We start from the raw sequence: 17,973 nt of genomic DNA, 5'->3' as shown, positions 1-17,973 counted from the left end.
AGTGATGTTTTTCTCTCCAGGTGACTCTCCTTAGACAGCCTGTACATCATACAAACACTTCTTTTGTGGGCCCATAAGCTACTTAATCAGAAAATCAAAGACTCAACCACATTATAGGATATCGTAGCAGGGATTGTCTTATGTCCTGGGTCCTTACTGACCTCAGAGGGCTAGGGCCAAAATATTGGCTATGCTCTTAGCCCAACTATATTTCTAATTTTTGGTCTCCAAACTTAAGTTGTTTAATGTCCAGAAGTGAAGCTTAATGACTTACACTACAATAGAGGTAGTAAACATTACTATCAATCTGAATGTTAAATACCTTAGAACATAAAATGGAATTATTTTCCTAATAACCATGGATATCCTCATATTTAAATCCCTATAGAATTTTAACCAATAACAATTATATACTTTCACATAGAAATTAGAAATCAAAACTGAACATAAGATGACAATCATAATGACATTTTGTAACATACTTAAATTTTCATTTTGACATAACAAAATTTTTATTTATTTTTTCCTGTATTTTAGGGAAGGGTCTACAGGGTATTCAGGATCTCACTACTAGATTGGACTCATAGTGATTCTCCTGTTTACAGCTTCCCAAGAGCTGGGATTACAGGCATGCACCACCACTCCCAGTCTCAATTGTCTTCTCAGCACACCCCAGGGGCGGGGCTGGCAGGGCAGGCCTGGGGATCTTCCTAGTCCCTGCACCTGCTTGCAGGTGCTTTAATCCACTGAGCTATTTGGCCAGCCCTTATAACAAACCTTTTCATCAGTTATCTTGATCTAATACATAAAAAGCTTTTATCTAAGTTGTTATCTTTTAATGGGATATACATCATATAAGTCTTTTTAAAGGCAGAGGTCAGGGGCCCGGGGAGATGGCTCAGTAGAATAAGCACTTGCCTAGCAAGTGCAAGGAGCTGAGTTCAAACCCTGTTTCCACAAATAAATAAATAAAGGCAGAGGTCACAATCTGAACAAAAAGTCTTATCATAAGCAATCCTTGTTTCACATTTTGGATAACTGGTACATCCAGAATCATAAATGCATTCAATACACCATGAGATTAACACTAATAAATTACCATAGAAATGCAAAAACCTTTGCTTTCTAATTTAGTTTTATACTAAGAGTATCTTTTGTGAGAAAACCTGATTTTAATTTTTCTTAAACATTTTATCTTTTTTTTTTTAATCCTGCCTCAGGTTTATTTGTACAAAGAGCACAAGAGGACACTAGCCCCCCACAGATGGCACCCCAAGGGTCAAGCCATTCCTTCTGTTTTTACATCAGCAGATAAGAGGCTTTTACTGTGGAGCCTTTATGCGGTCCTGGGAACCTTTGGGAGCCTGGGCTGAAGCAGGAGCTGGAGCCTGGGCCTTAGCTAGAGCCTGGGCCTTTGGCTGGCAAGGCCTACAACCCTTGTCAATGTGGGCATGGACATGCTTCCCAAGCTTGGGGTGGGCAATATAGGCAAGTTAAGCGAGCCTGCGATTCACTTCCTTTAGGATGATCTTGGGCTTGACCTCCTTGGGCTTGATGAGGGCCTTGATGCCTCAGCACATGCACTCATGGCCTTGGCATTGTTTGCTTGCACCTTCTTGAAGCCCTTCTTGTTGTGTTTCTTGGCAAAATGCATGTTCCTAAAGAACTTGGGAACTACCCCCTTCAGAGATTTGTATCTTTGTGACTAAGGTTTCTTGATGCCATTTCTGTGCCATTTTCGGAACTGGTTCTGTGTGGTGTGGTTCTTGGACTTGGCCATAACTGAACTGTAAAGTGTGGCTCAAACATTTTATCTTTTAACCATGACCAAATTATCGGGGGCATCTCCCAAGAGACTATGGAGATCACAGGGACACCTTATTAATGAATAAGGACTGACCACTCCTCTATCTACCAGTTGAAGCCCTACCACATAATTTCTCCTCACCATAAGGAATTGTGGTTAAATATCATAATTTTAGATAACCTGTGAGAAAGCCAATTTTGATATCATTTAAACCAGCCAGTAACTCAGGTGAAAGCATGCTATTTAGTCTACAACCCAACTTGTATTATGAATAAATGATAAAAGGAAAATTGTTGAGCTCAAATAAAAAGGAATAGCTGTTCACAGAATGTCAAACAAGTAAGCAAATACACAAAACAGACAAACCTGTTATACAATCGGAAAGCACTCAAATATATTCTAGAGCAAATTGAACTAAGTAACCTTAGTATAATTTTTAGAAATTTATAGACTAGGTAGACTTTGTCAATCAGCAGAGATCGAAAACTTGAAGAAATATAATCCTTTATTCTATCTATCTATCTATCTATCTATCTATCTATCTATCTGTTGTCTATCTATCATCTATCTATGAGGTTTGGTCATTTTCATCTCAATAATCTCTACATATGCTATCACCTATTCAGATTTTTAGTTTATATTTTGATTACAATTTCCTGGGATTTTTTTGGTCAATTTCTTTGGTTGGCTCCAAGTTGTTTTTCGCTTTATCCTTGTCTATCAGCTGTAGAGTGGTCCCTAGAGCATCACTGTCTTAGGACTACACATCAGCAGCCCAAAAAGTGAACTAATTTTACCCAGTCTGAGTTCATGGTGTGGCCTGATATCATACTCTGGTACCCAAATAGGTCACTCAGCATTCTCTGGAAGGACACAAGAATACCCTGTACTCCAGGTAAGTAACAGACTGGGTCCCTTCCAATGTCCAGTATGGAAATCTCTCCAACTGATCCTTCCTGGCCCTTTGCTTTTACCTGATGGAATTGTCCTTCTGCTGATGTACTTTCATCTTTTGTAGAATTTAAAAAGTTAATAGTACAGGGCTTGGAGATAGCTTAGGGGCTTCAGCACCTGCCTGGCAAGAGTAAGATCCTGAGTTCAATCCTCAGTACCAATCAATCAATCCATCAATAAAAGTTAATAGTATATACTGTCAAGTGAAGTCTATTATGAGGTGTGAATTATGTAGGGAATATTTCTCCTTTTGCTTTAGTAATAGAATTTGATTATATGGTGAGAAACCTGCAATTTGGAAGAGGAAGCTGCCACAAAAATTCCTTTCCCCTAAGATACTTCATATGTGGAAACAAGCAAATTGGATTAACTTGTCTGAAGGATAATGACAATTTATAACACCAGAGAAATTAGTCCCAAAACCAGGAAGAGCCAATGAATGTTACAAAGTCTGAAAATTATTTAAGGTTGATCTGAACTGCTTGGGGTAATTGCCACATCTGTTCAAAAGCATCTGCAAGTTTTATGTTGGTAATTCTTTCTTGAATCTTGAAGCCTTAAGGAATCACTTTTACTGTGTCCTGTCATATAAATAAGAATATTACTTCTATCATCAGAAAGAAGACTTTTGATGTAGAAGTAGTAGGTGAGATCCTCTGAATTAATACCCATAAAAATACTCTTTACAGTCACCTCATAACTTCTGTAACCCACTACTAAATCATCTCTGTACACACATAGTTCATGTTCTTGACTACACACATGCTGGTTTGGGATTTCCAGGCTTGCAGGCCATGTCGCTAACAAGCATCAGGACAATGTGGCTGCTTCCTGTGATTTTTGAATCCTGCCGCAAACTAGTGGTCTCTGTTGTTATTTTCACTTTACGTATACTTTCAAAGAAATTAGTTATCAGGACCTTCTTAGGATCCCTCTTAAAAGATCAGTGTGATGTCAAGGTGTAGACACACAGAGACTCTTGGGAAGTGCTTGAAAAAGGTCATTCATATTAGTTCAGCTGGCTGGATTAATCACCTCTAAAAACTCCAGGGCATAAAATGTGTACCTATCCATAAGATGGAGTCAAATTTCACGATCAGGTTGATGTGATGAGGAATCTTCTCCCACTTAGCTATTGGCCAGTGCCATTATGTCAGCAGAATAAAACCACTCATACATGGATGCTCCTTGGCAATTGTCAATAATAAACAATAGCTCATTGTGGTATCTTTTCTTGTCTTTTTGTTGTTGTTGTTGTTGTTGTTGTTGTTGTTTAGGATGACCTAAACCTAAAGAAGCTGTCATACCTTGCATCCTTTCAGATTAGCAGTTTAACACCCTTTCAGGTTAGCAATTTAACACTTTTGCTAAGGTGAGAAACACTGCCCTCTCTTACAGAATGGGTCTGTAATGGCTACAGTCAGAGGCTATGCTTTAAGACAATAGTGCTGGGCCATAATGGAAATGTCCTCACCTGTGTCTAAAATCCCTTTATTTTATTTTTTTTTAAATTTTATTTATTTATTTTATTTATTTGTGTGTGTGTGTGTGGCCAGCTCAGCCCACCAGGGAGCGGGGCTGGCTGGCATGTGGTGCTGGGGGATTGAACCGTGGTCCCTGTGCTTTGCTAAGCTTGTTCCAAGTAGGTGCTCTAGACCACTGAGCCATCTCTCCAGCCCTAAAATCCCTTTAAATATTTTTTTCTCTAGTAGGTAATTCCATCTCAGAGCGATTTTGTTTGATCTGTTGACACTAGTAAGTGTCATCCCTTTTCCTTATTTGCAATTTTTATTAATTTTGTCAAGGGGAGAATGACTGAGTGATACGACAGTCAGATGATTAAGGTTTTGAGTAACTGAATTCCTCATGTAGTCCAAAGCAGTGACAACAGGCAAAACCTGGTCTCTGCAACTTCTGGCTGCAGCTTTGTTTATGGCCTTGGGGCGGGGTAAGCTGCTGGCAGGCCTCAACTATCCTGCTTTATTCCTGAGAATGGGCTCCATTGCCCCTGCCCCCAAACTGGGTGGGCAGTGTGGTGGAGGCATCCAAAATGCTTTCTTTGGGATCCAATTTGTGGGTTAAAAGGAACGGGAATACATAGCCATGTCTTGGCTACTTGGCCACAGGCAGTGGTTATGTCCGCCGATGCCCCTGCTCTGGCTGCTGGGTATTTCATTTTTGCCTGGATTTTGAGCATAAGCACTGTTTGTGGTGACTGAATTTACAGTGTCAGAACTGGGCTCAGCACAAGCCACAGGGAAAGCCAAGGGGCGCTGCCCTCATGACCCTCTGATTTAGCCCCAGGAGCACAGGACTGTAGCTGGTGGCGGCTGGGAAATCCCAGCTGGGTCTGCTTAGGGACAGAGTGCAGGGCCCTCCCTGAACCCAGGCTGTGCCCCTGTTGTTTGAAGGGGTTGACACAGAACCCAGTGGGAGTTTCCTGGACAGGGCCAGTGTTTTACCTTATTTTTAGATTTACATTCATTTCCCCAATAATGCCCTCATTGACACTTGGTACAAAGACTGAAAGGTTTTGTTCAGGCGACAGATAATGGCTGTGCTGCCTTCACCTGTATGACAGAGCAGTTTTGGGCAGAGTGCCCCTGGTCCCTACAACACAAACAAATGTTTTTTTTCTTTTCCTCCACACTGTGCATGATGATCTTTAGTAATAGCTGCTGCCAAGGCAGCCCTTTCTACAGGTGTGGTGCTAACGTCTGCACAAGCCCGAAGCTACACTGTCTTGGATCACTGGGACTTCAAATTTTAGTAATAGGGTAGATATGTCAAAAGATGGGATCTGTGAAGAAACACCTCTCTTGTGGGGAAGGTCTCCTTTGTCTCTAACCCCTCCTTTTCTCTGAGATCAGGCGAGGCCAGAGGGTTTAAGCTCTATCTGCAGCACCATTGCTCTGCCCTCTTTGTCCTGCTCAGAATCGGGACTTGGCGGTAAAATAATTTCCAAGACAAGTGTTTTATTGTTATATATCCCCTTCTAATAAAATCCAAAAGTCAAAATACTAGATTTAAACATGCAACAAACCCTTCTACATGCACATGCCCAGAGAGTCAGGAGATTCTACTTACCCCATTTGAGACTGCTAGCAATCCAATGCACCCTTCTCTCTGAGGCTTCTTTGAAGCCTAGATATTTTCTGGCCCTAGAGGCCCACAAGCCCGCCTTACGCCCTGAGGCACCAGCGCCATGCACGCCAGTGCTGAGTCCTGGCTCCCCCTGCTTACTGCACACACTTTCGGAAGCCTACTTTGTCATTATGGGGAGCCCGGCATTGAGCACCAAAGGCAGGGATCCGCGGAGCTCTTGCTAAACCCTGAGAAAGAACAGTGGCAAGAATGAGGAAAAGATAGACAAGAGGCAAAATGCTGGGTCAGGTGGATCTCCCCTCTCTCTTGAGCAAAGGAGAGCAACTGCCTGAGAATAGTACAGTATTTATAGCCAAGAGAGTTTAAGTTCCTCTCAGGAAAGTTACCAAACTGCAACAGAATGCTTCGAGGAGCTCCCATGTTCTGGGGCCAGCTTCATCTGGCACTCATAATTACTTTCTAGTTTCAGCAGCTTCCAACAGGATCCACTGGGCAGGAAGGTGGCGGACTCTAGGGGCTCTTTGGAAAGGAATGGTGCCTGTTAGGACAGAATTATGCTGGGGATTTTGCACCTTAAGGTTTTTGTGGTGGGGCTAGAGTTTGGGGCTTGCACATGCTAAGCATGCACTCTCCCCTTGGGGTTTACCTCTGCCACTTGACATGTTTAGGATGTGACCTTTATTTATAGCTTCTGGTGGTACTTACAGGGATGATCAGAACAAGTGGTGCCTGATCAGCCTTGCCCTCTGCACAGGACACAGCTTGAAACTTCATTTTGCCCTTGTTGGGCAGAAAGTGGACAGCTGAAGGCCAAGGCTCTGTGCTTTATCTTCTTGATAAAGCAAGACATGATTGCAAATGCAGGACTCTGAAACAACATCCACAGTGTACTATCCCTGGCCTCACTGAAGGGAAGTTGGGTTCTGCAGGTGGGCATTCCACACAGGGAAGGGCTGAGCCTGGGATCAGGAAGCTGGGGACCAGGGCTTCTGTGCGTGACTGAAGAGGAGCTCCCTGCCTGGCTCAGGGTTGGCCTTTGAGTTGTTTTCAGGGCCTCAACCCTCCGCATTCGCCTTTACAAACTGACACCATGAGACCCCAAGAACACCATTGCCCAACCTCTCTTGTACCCGTTCCTGGGCAATCCTTGTACATTCTTTGGGGGCAGGTGTCATAATACAACATCACCGTGCAAGGAGACAAGGAGAGGTTATGTCATTTGCCCAACCTCACACAATGCATGGCAAAATGCAAACAGACTTCAAACTCACTGGTGTGCTACCCTTTCTGCTTTGAAGAGTATAGAATATGAAAATAGTGGTGTCAACAGTTTCTTTTGTGCCATCAAATATGTAGAGTCCTGACTGGAATAATTGTGTGATTTTTAAAAGGTCCTTATGAGACATGCACCCCTCCCAAAGTATCTGTCACTGACTATGGAGTGGAACTGTGATAAATAGGTGCTCGGGCAGGGAGGGCTGGCCCTGCACCTGGTGATGTGGGAATCCAGTCACCAGGAGACTGTGTGCCTAGCATTTCACGAGTTCTGTAGCATTTGAAGCCTCTTCTTCTGGAATGGGTGGCTCCCAGTGTCTAGACCCTGAGGGGTCCAGAGACCCTCCCAGGCCTTCTGCAAGATGAAGATGGTTTTCCTCAGAGGAGGAAACCTCATCTGCCTCTCTACCATGCAGAGTAACCATGGCGAACCTGCTGGCCCCAAGTATGAATCAAGGCACTGGTGCCACGCCTGTGGGAGATCTGGCCCCTTTTTCCCAGGAGCTCCTGCTTCTCTTCTGGTGTCCTCAGAGAAGCAGCAGAATGCTTGCTTCCATTCAATCTTGACTCTCAGCAGTGACATATGGGAGGTCCTTGCATACCCTGCATGCCAAGCATGATCACTGTCTGGGCTCTTGTGTGACCGAGCTGTGAGCATATCCAGCCGCTTTCCTGAGGATCAGAGCTTCCACCAAACAAGCAACAAGCAGACTAAGGCTCCATGGGAAAAATTAAATTTCTGGAAAACATGTATCCATCACCATATGATTCAGAATTTGCTGAGACTGCCGGCAATATTTAAATGTCATACATATGACGGTGTGGTTTTCTGCATTATGTAACAAGGTGGCCATACCGTGCAGGTCCCTGGATGCTGTGAGAGGGGGCCATAGCTCGCTAGGCCATCAGGGGACTTGGGCCTCATTCTGTTATCAGTGCACAAGGCTTAAAAATCCGAGGCACAGAAGAGACGAAGCACAAAACCAAGCAGGGGGTAAAAGATCCCCAGTGGCTTCAGATTCTCAACAGTAACCAATATTTAAGAAGCCTAAACAATATGTAATAAGTTTCTTCATGGAACTATTAAGATGAAATTATCTGAAAAGGTTGTTAAAATATTTCTCCTTTTCCAATCTCTTGCCAATGTGAGACTGGATTTACTTCAACTACTTTCAACTAAGACAAAGACTCTCAGCAACGGGGGCAGAGGGAGGTAGGACGTACACCTGCCTTCCTTACTCTGGACATAAAGAGATCTGCAATGCTGTCTGGTGATCCCATTTTCCTTACTAATTATTTGTCTGGAAAGCAAATTTATAGAAGTATGTAATTTATATCCATTTCTAATATTTTTTAACCGTTATTTTTTGAGACAGGGTTTTGCCATATGGCACAGGCTGGTCTTTTCCTCTAGGTGACCCTATCTCTCCTCACCATAGGCCAGTGACACAGTGCCCAGAGCTTTCACCATTATTTTTAAATAATTACTGTACATATTTATATCTCAGCATTAAATGTCATAAACCATATAATGAAAAGCTATTGGGGGGTCCTCAAAAAATTTTAAGGGTGACCAGGTGTGGAGGTACTTGTGTGTAATCCCAGCACTCTGGGAGGCTGAGGCAGGAGGACTGCAAATTAAGGAGTCTGGACTAAGCATATTAACAAGCCCCTGTCTCCAAATTTAAAAAGGGCTGGGGATGTAGTTCAATGCAAAAGTCTCGAGTTTAATTCCAAGTACAAAAGAAAAAAAAACCAGCTGGGGTTACAGCTCAGCAGCGTAAGTGCCTGCCTGACAAGCGCAAGGTCCTCAGTTCAATCCCTGGTATGTACCCGCGCCTCCCCCCACAAAAAAGGGCCAAGTCCTAATATTAAAAGGTTGAAGGAAGCAACCGATACTCAGCTCCTGGCAGGTTTGGGCATAGGACCCCTGAAAACAAGAAGCAGAACTCGCTGGCATGGGATTTTCACAAATACTATTACTGTTGGAAAAAACAGCCATAGCAGTGCTGTTTTTGGCACAGCATGGTGCCGTCTTTAGCGAAACTCAAAGGACCAACAGACCAAGGAGAGCTCTGCAGTGTGCAGGTGTGCTGGGGGCTTTCCCTAGGAGGGAGCTGGAGTTGGCTGCATCCAGCTCTCTGCTGCTCAAAGTGGGCAATGGAGAGGCACAGAGATGACTTTCCGATGAAAACAAGGAACAAGAGTTGGAGGAGGACCTTCCTGAGGCTTTTCATGCTTGAGGACCCTGCAGGGCCCATTTCTGCCAGCAGCGCTCCCCAAGGCCACAAAAATGACAGACAGCAACGTGTGGAGACATGGGAGTGGCCTAAGGCATTTCACCATTAACTTTATTAAACTTTTTCCTTTTTGAGAAAGGCTCTCGCTGTGCGCTTCAGGCAGGCCTTCAGCTCATTTTGTAGCCCACGATGGTCTTGAACTTGCAACGATCCTCCTGCCTCAGAGTGCGGGGATTACAGACGCGCGCCATCATGCCCAGCTATTAACATTTTTAAAACAAGAAATTAGTATTACAAGTTCGTGACAGTCCCTTATCTTCTGTCAGTGAAATGGAGCTGCACTGAGGCGCAATGTGGAGGATCGCTGGATGGCTGTCCCTGAAAGGCTATTGTCTCCATTTTGGCTCACCCTTGCCCCACTCCTGTGTCATACAGAGCTTGCTAGGATGACACTTGAGCCCCTCGAGCAATGCAAATGGGTCCAGTGAAGGCGCTGACGGGCAGCCATTGAGGCAATGCGACAGGTCATGGGTGCTCACCTGTGGCTCCCTACTACTAAGCCTGACGTAGGCCAAGAGACACTGCACTGTCGGCTAGGACTGAGCCTCTAGAAGGAGCCTGACAGCTCAGGGCAGAGGGGCCGGACATCAACGTGAGGCAATAGACCAAAAACACAAGGTATTTTTTTCAAACTGTGCTATGCAGAGTCCTCTAAACTTAGTGACTGTTACCGGGATCTGGCATTCTCTCAGCATACCTCTCTGCATGTTGCAGAGGTGGCACTGTGCCTCCTACCCAGCCCAGGCACGGGCCTCACATCGTTTCCTTCCATTCTCACTGGCACTCAACACAAGCCACTTCCCTTTTCACAAATAAAACCCAGGTTGGGCTCTGCGTCATGGCCTTTGTTCCAGTTAGCTATTGTTCCTGCTGGACCTAGCTCCCCAAATTACGGTTATGTCTTTGTCTTTATTCTTGTAGTGGATTGCACTGGATGTGGTAGGTCTGAATTCACTTACAGAATTCCAGTAACTTTTCCTTGGGATCACACACATAAACTCCTCTGGAATTTGATGAGCCCCGATTGGATGGGCTCTCTATAGAGTGCAGCTGTTATCTCTGTTCTTTTCGAGGCAGGGTCTCTCTGTGTAGCCCAGGCTGGCCCTGGACCCTTGCTATTCCTGCCTCAGCCTCCCCAGTGCTGGGATTACAGGTGTGCACCGTCATGGCCAGCTGGGATTTGTAATAAGCACAACAGACTCCAATTTGGAACTCTGATGGTTAAGCTCAAAGTGAACTTAGTATCTCCAGGAAGAGGAAAAGTAAAGTCTTCTAAATAGTGTTGTCTACACCTTCCTTTTGCAGAAAGGCTATTTGTGGATTCTAACTCTAAGGACCAACTGCAAAGAGCAGCCGCTTATAGTGGCTGCTGGGAGGCCAGGTGAGGGTGGGGCACAGCACGCACTCAGGTATGCACTCTGCTGCTCACTTCATAATATGACGGGGACTAACACTGAGGGAAAAAGGCCCCAAACCAGGGAAAAATGAGATCTGAAAGTCACACCTCGAGTCCCTGGCTTCCCCCGCACTGTCATCAGCCCTGGGATTCAGTGAAGTGAAAAGTTCAACATGCAGCATGGACCCAAGGAGAATCGCAATGGACCCCCGCACACACAGCGCTTCTGTAATCTTCAGCAGCAATGATAGAAACATTTACCACTGGAGAAATACCACACGAACTTTACAGAACTACCAGAGTTTTTTTGTTTTTCCCCCTTCTCTTAAGAACTGACTTTAAAACAAATTATTATTATTATTACTTTTGGTAAATACTAGGTATTTATTTGAATGAAAAAAATACTTAAGTATCTGGACTATTGCATTTAGTCATGTATTGTAATTGTGTTACTCTACCTTTCAGAATCAAAGACAGATATACAAGGAACATTCAGATATCACAGACTGCACACTAGAGAGGTATTTGTCAGGCCTTTTACATTACCACCAAAACACATATCGGATTCCAAAATATAGTACAAAAGTCCACAGTCAATTCAGTCTTAGCCAGTATCTTCAGTTTACTTCTGTTGCTGTACAAACAATTGGCCATTACTAGGGCTTACAAGTTAATAACAGGACAAAAAATATACATCGCACTGACACAAAAAGTCAGCAGTGTTAATAGTCATGCAACAAGTAACCAAACTTGCTGAAATTAAAAATACTTTCTAGAAACAGTTTTAACAGCATAAATATTTTATACAGTTCATTTACCAAAACAAAATGTATTTAAATGATACAAAGCAAAAATAAGTTTCTACCAACTTTATACATAAGAAAGTGCAAAATAACTTATCTAGAATGTTTGCTATTACCCAGATGGATGGCTGCTACGGGCAACTGTTCTCTTCCTTGGAAGCATGACCTTACACTTGCACACAATACACACACAAGTGAGTACATGAGCGAGCGCACGGTGATGGGGTGGACGACAGACCCCGAGGTCAGGCAGGAGCCCTGGGAGGCCTCTTGCGGAGAGAGGTGGGGTGCACGTGAGACTGTGGCGGTGAACAGACTTACACAGAACACAGACGAGATCAGCTCTGGGTGCGAGTGTACCTGGGTGTGAATCTGTGATTTCTGTATCAGAAGCAAAAGGAAAAGAAACCCGACCGCATGAGGCAGTTGCCCACAGCACCAGCTGCCAGAGGAAATACTATATGCGAGGGTTTTGGTTTCCACCTTCTAGTTCTGGAAGTTGTGTTGGAAAGTTTGAAAGTGGTCATCCCATCGAGCTTCCAACGACATGCCAGAGCAACCTGTAAGTAACCACACGCACACTCCTACATTCCAGTCCTTTACACCTCTGCTGTTGGGTACAGGGGAAACATGGTTCATGGACACAGGAGGATGCCTCTTAAAAAGTGTAGAATAACACTGCTACAATGCATCCAGAGGCCGACAGGGTAGGCCCACTGGGAGCGGGCACAGTCTTTGTGGCTGGTGACTGGCAGCATCAGTTGTGACAGCGGGAGGGCTAGGACAGGGCAGAAAGGAAAACGACACAACTCTTCTTTGAGTGACAGTGTCAATGCCAATTTTCCTTTTATTAACAAGTATGCTTGAACTTTCAGAAATAGAAGTGTTTTCATCAGTTCTGATATGTACTCATAAATAGACTGTAGGCTCAAAACTAGGTAAATAAAGATTTGAATTTAGTAAGCATAAGGCACTAAAGCAGCCTTTCTATTTTCTCTTGGAGACCTAGTTATCAGGAAGAACGAGTCTGTTCCTAAGCTGGTTTCAGCCCATCAGGTACAAGATCACTACTGTACCAAATGCCTATTTTTAAACGCATGTGCATATATGTGCATTTCAGTGCATAAGAGTACCTGTCATCAGGGCCTAACGATGAACGCTGGGAAGCCAAAGCCACTGTCCCCACCACCTGCAAGGGTCTGAGAGCTTGCCCTTCCTTCCTTCCTTGGGCCATTAATGATCTATGCTTTTCAAATCACCAGGACTTTTAGGATTGTTTATAATATTATCATTAAGCATCTGAAAATGTTAAAATCTAGATTAATTGTTTTATTTGATTTTATATATATATATTTATATTTATGTACATAACACACATTTTTAAAAATCCCACCACCAAAGCCTTTTCTGTAAACTAATCTCTTATCCCCCTACGAGCTTCAATCCCCCTGGATTTGTGTGTTTCATATCCAACTAGAACAAATTAAATAACTAAATATTAAAATACTGTAATTATATTCATAGCAAAAAACAAAAAAATAGACATTGATACAGTATAAATCTCACTGTTCTTCAGGTAGATGGCATTAAATGGTAAAGGTTAATTTTAAGCAGTTCTGACATGATCCAGTTTTACAACAAGGTTTACAGGTTAATTCTGTACACTTTTTTTTAACCCTTTTTTGAAAATAAACTATAGTAGAACATTGGTATCACCAAAGACACATACTTATTATGTTCTATGCAAGAGAAGCTAGTTTGGGGTCACATGCAAATAGATTTCCATTACAGAGGCGGGGTGCCTCCCACTGGTCACATGACCTCCCCCGCCACACCAGGAAGGTCCGCTCCACACACAGGGCAGCTGCATGTGTGTCTCTGGGGCCGCGTATGAGGAACAACACTGAAGTGGTGTGCACAGCCAGGCGCAAGGTGCCCCGCTATTTCCAGGCTACTTCTGGCGCGTCTTTAATTCTCCCCACCGTTTCCTAAAGAAGGTCCGTGTTATTTTGGTTACTAGCCTAGTGTGAATGGGGACACAGTGAGCAACTTAAAAGAAAAGACATTAGGCACATGGGCTGGGTTTGAAAAGAAAAGACCACAGATAATGTCCTTGAGGATTTAAAAAAAGATATTTATAATTAGTTGGTGAGAGATGTTAGACAAACCGTAAAGAGTTCACTGAGTTAGCGATTCAGTTTGAAGTCTCAGGTTACAGGCAGTTAGGTCCTTATTTAGGAAAAAAAAGGCCTTTATACTTATTTACAATATACACAGTTACTTGCAAAGAAGTCAGATTTACAACCATTTTCTAAAAGCCTTTTTTTTTGTTGTTTTTGTAGGTTTTCCAAATTAGGATAGAGGGCTCTATAAAAATGAGATGCAGGAAAAGACAGTTATCAGTGAGGGCTTGTTCTTGGAGCCAGCTAATGGTACCAGGGAGAACCGGACAACTAAAATGCTGCTGCTAGGCACCACCTCGCCTCCTCGAGCTGTTTGCCAGAGCGTCCGCCCCGTCACTGCACTCTGCGCCCGTTTCTCCAGTGATCCCTTTGAGTTCAACGATTCAAACATGTGGTGTGAAGAGATGTGTAAACGGAGGCTGTTTTCCATGCCTTTCACGCTGGGACAGGGAATCAGGAAGGGGTCTACAGGCCTGGTCTCTGGCCAGCCAGTCCAGCCTCAGCAATTTCGAGGCCCATCCTCCAAGCTCCTCTCGTGCTGCAGGTTATAGTAACAGTTCTGGCAAACTCGCACTGGAGAGGAGATTTTCAAGCGTTTGATTTCAGACTGAAATCGGCTGCACCTAGTAGAAAGGAAAAACCAGTCAGTCAGAGTTCCTCTCCATGTGCAAACTCCATGACTTAACTGTCCAATGGGAAGCCTGTAAAGCGATGCCAAAGACCAGCCAATGCCAGGAGGCCAAAGGCTATACTGCTGTGTGTTTGTGGGGAGGACCAGGACCCAATGGGTGCTGCACCACTGGTTTCAGCAGAGAGAGAAAAGCAATGCACCAGCAAAGCTATTTCTTTCCCTGAAGAGAACCAGAAAAACAAACAGATTCCAGATCTTCCTGCTGAGAAAGCCACCAGCTGTCACAGCCCCGTGTGAGTTTAGGTTCCTCCTGCCTAAATAGCATCCTCCCTGCAAGCTGAACTGTCTTCTCTTGGAAAGCAGGAGACTATCCATTTTATTTATTTGGGTCATTTATTTACATATTTTTATGACACCTGTTTTTTTTTTTTTTTTGTGGAACCAGGGATTGAACTCAGGCCCTTGCCTGAGTTCATGGCTGTGCCAGTGTCTCTTCTGTCCTGACTCATCTCCTTTCAGTCTCTGCTCAGCAGTGCCAGATGGTACATAAGGGGGCTCCATTTTCAGTTTTTGAAGAGTTGCCACTCCAGCTTCCATAGTGGCTGTGCTAGTTCACACTTGCACTAACAATGTATACAAGTTCCTTTTTCTCCATGTATGCATGGTTAATTAGCTTTTTCAATGCTAGGCATTTTAACTGTGGTGCGATGGTATCTCATTTTAGTTTTAACTGGAACTTCCCTGAGGACTAATGATACCAAGTCTGTGCCCCACCCCTGTACCCTGCTAACTGTCCATCAGTGGTCCTTTGTGCTCCCAGGTGAATTTTCAGATTGGCTGTTCTAGTTCTGTGAGGAATGTTACTGATATCTTAATGGGGATTACACTGAATCTATAAGTTGCTTTGGGTAGTACGGACATTTTCTTAGTATTAACCCTCCAAACCCATGCGTATGAAAGATGATTCCACCTTTTAATATCCTCTTCAATTTATTTCTTCAGTGTTTTGCAATTTTCACCTTAGAAGTCTTTTATTTCTTGAACTATATTGATTTCAAGGTTACATTAATTGTTGTTGTGGTGGTTTTTAATGAATAGAACTACTCTCATCATTTCTTCTTTGGCAAATTCACTGGCTATGTATGTTGATTTTGTGTTATTTTCTTGGAAATATTTATAGTTCAAGTAGTTTATTTGTGCAATCTACATTTTTCTAAGTGAATAATCATGTTACCTGTGAACAGGGATATTGTGCCTTCCTTTTTCTTATTTGTGTATCTTTTCTTTCTCTTGCATAATTGTTCTGGCTAAACATTCTAGTAATATGAAACAAGAGTAACAGGAGTGGCTAAACGTAATGAGGAAATCGTTTTCCTTCATTCAGCACTGTGTTGGCTATGGCTTGCTCGTTAACACCTTTACTATGTCCAGATGGGATTCCTCCATACTTTGCTCAGGGGTATCTTGAAGGAATGTTCTTACTGCATCTACTGAGGTACCTTACTAAGGAGAGCCCACCTTTCTTCTGAGGTCTAATAATGTTTAGTTTTATAAAGTTGGATGCTCTGACATTAGGATGACAGTAGTTGCATCTCCTTGCTGGAGTTATCCCTGCCCATTACAAAGCAAGTCTTTTTTTTTATGCTATCCTCAAATTCTATTTTGTTAGATATAAAGGCAGGCACTCATGCTTACTTTAGGATTCCACTTGCTTGGCATATAACTTTTGATCGTTTCACTTTCAGGCTGTCTTTACTGCTGAGTTGTTATTATTTTTTTTCTAGTAGGAACCATGTTGGGTTTTACTTTTTAATCTGTTTAGTCTGTATCTTTTAATTGGAAAAACAAGACCACTTACAATCAGAGTTATTATCAAAAGGTACAGATCGTTATCTGCCATTTTGTAGATTTTCTTCTGGTTGCTCTGTGTACTCCTTGTTCATTTCTTCCTTTCTTAGTCATCTTTGTGGATTGATGGTTTATTGTGTTGACCATGCGTTCACCTTTTTGACTGTGGTGTGTGTGCTCTCCTAGTGGGACTTGTCCCTTATCCGCTACCATGACAGTACTTGTCCTTTACTTTTAGAGACAGGATTCCTTCCTGTGAGCATCCTTCTGTACAGCTATCCAGCGGTCATGAATTCTCTTGGTTTTTGCTTATGTTTCAAGGTCATTTCTCCTTCATTTCTGACTCTACTAATAATGGTTGGCAGTTACTTTCTTTCAGGACTTGAAAGACATGATTCCATGTCCTCTTGGGCTATAGGGTTTGCCCTCAAATATGACTGGGTGTATTTTGTTGGAGATTTAAAGTCTTGTACATTTGACAGTTTGACTATAATATGCTGTAGTGAGGGTCTTTTCTGTCAGGTCTATCTGGGGTGTTCATGGCTTTTCCAAGTTTAGGGAAGTTTTGGCTCTCTTATCACAGAACAGGTCTTCTGTGCTGTCAGCCTCTGCTTCTTCCCCTCCCAGCATACTGTTCCAATGATGCAGATGTTTGCTTACTGATGTCTTACAGATTTTGAAAGCTGTCTTCATTCTTTGTTTTTAATGAGTGTGTGGTATTGAAAGAACAGTGTTTAAACTCTGACATTCTGTTTTCCATTTGAGGTAGTCTGTTGAGACTTCTACCTGAATTTTTATTCGACTTACTGAGCTGTTCATTTTCTTTTCTTGTTTTTTAATTTTAGGGAAGGGTCTACAGTGTGTTCAGGGTCTTACTACTAGATCAGACTCGTAGTGATCTGCCTTTTACAGCCTCCCAAGAGCTGGGATTACAGGCGTGCACCACTGAGCCCAGTCTCAATCACAGCCTGTGTGCCTCGGGGTGGGGCCAGCATGGCAGGCTGGGGGATCGAATCTCTGGCCCCTGTGCCTGCTTGCAGGCACTTTAATCTGCTGAGCTATCTGGCTGGCTCATGAGCTATTCATTTTCAACATTTATTTGGTTCTTTCTCAAAATACTCTACTAAATTTCTCATCTATATCCTACATTTTCTTTCTAATTTCACCTGTTTACCTGGATTCTCTCGGATCTCACTGATAAATCTTTTTTTTTTTTAATTCATCATTGGGCATTTCAGCTGTTTTGGTCTGTCTGGAGAGTCTGTTACTTCAGTTATATTCTTTAGTGTCATGCCATGTTGCTTCCTTATGTTCGAGCTTTGCATGTCTGATGGAATGGGGATCTCTACACTTTTGCAGGATGGCCTTATTAGTAAGGAGTTTTCTTCTGAAAATGTGTCATAGGGTATGAATTCCTTACATGACCTTGTTAGACCCACTGTCTCTGGGTCACACAGCTGAGACAGGTGTAGTGCACCTGTATAGCTACTCTTACGGGGGCAGGGCTGGGGTGAGGGGGACTCCCCAGGCAGTGCTGACTGTGGCTCTGCCACTTGGAAGCGTCTTTGGTATTTGCTGCTCTGTCAGTGGTCAGTGGCCTGGTGCATGTGATGAGACATTGACAAAGGCCCAGGTGCTTCCAAGGAGAGAAAGCGACAAGACTCACAGCAC

General features: G+C 43.3%; 1 protein-coding gene across 1 annotated transcript in view; it reads right to left on the bottom strand.

Moving 5' to 3' along the window:
• Positions 1-11,439: 11,439 nt before the first annotated feature.
• Positions 11,440-17,973, bottom strand: part of Wdfy3 (WD repeat and FYVE domain containing 3) — a 311,759-nt gene continuing 305,225 nt past the window's right edge. Inside the window, exon 66 of the mRNA XM_023712946.1 lies at positions 11,440-14,446. Coding sequence (XP_023568714.1) covers positions 14,323-14,446 — 124 coding nt within the window. The 3' untranslated portion in view covers positions 11,440-14,322. The remainder of the gene's footprint in view (positions 14,447-17,973) is intronic.

This window comes from Octodon degus, unplaced genomic scaffold, assembly GCF_000260255.1.
Source record: "Octodon degus isolate 3935 unplaced genomic scaffold, OctDeg1.0 scaffold00028, whole genome shotgun sequence".
NCBI classification, from domain to species: domain Eukaryota; kingdom Metazoa; phylum Chordata; class Mammalia; order Rodentia; family Octodontidae; genus Octodon; species Octodon degus.
This window is presented reverse-complemented; position numbering and strand designations above follow the sequence as displayed.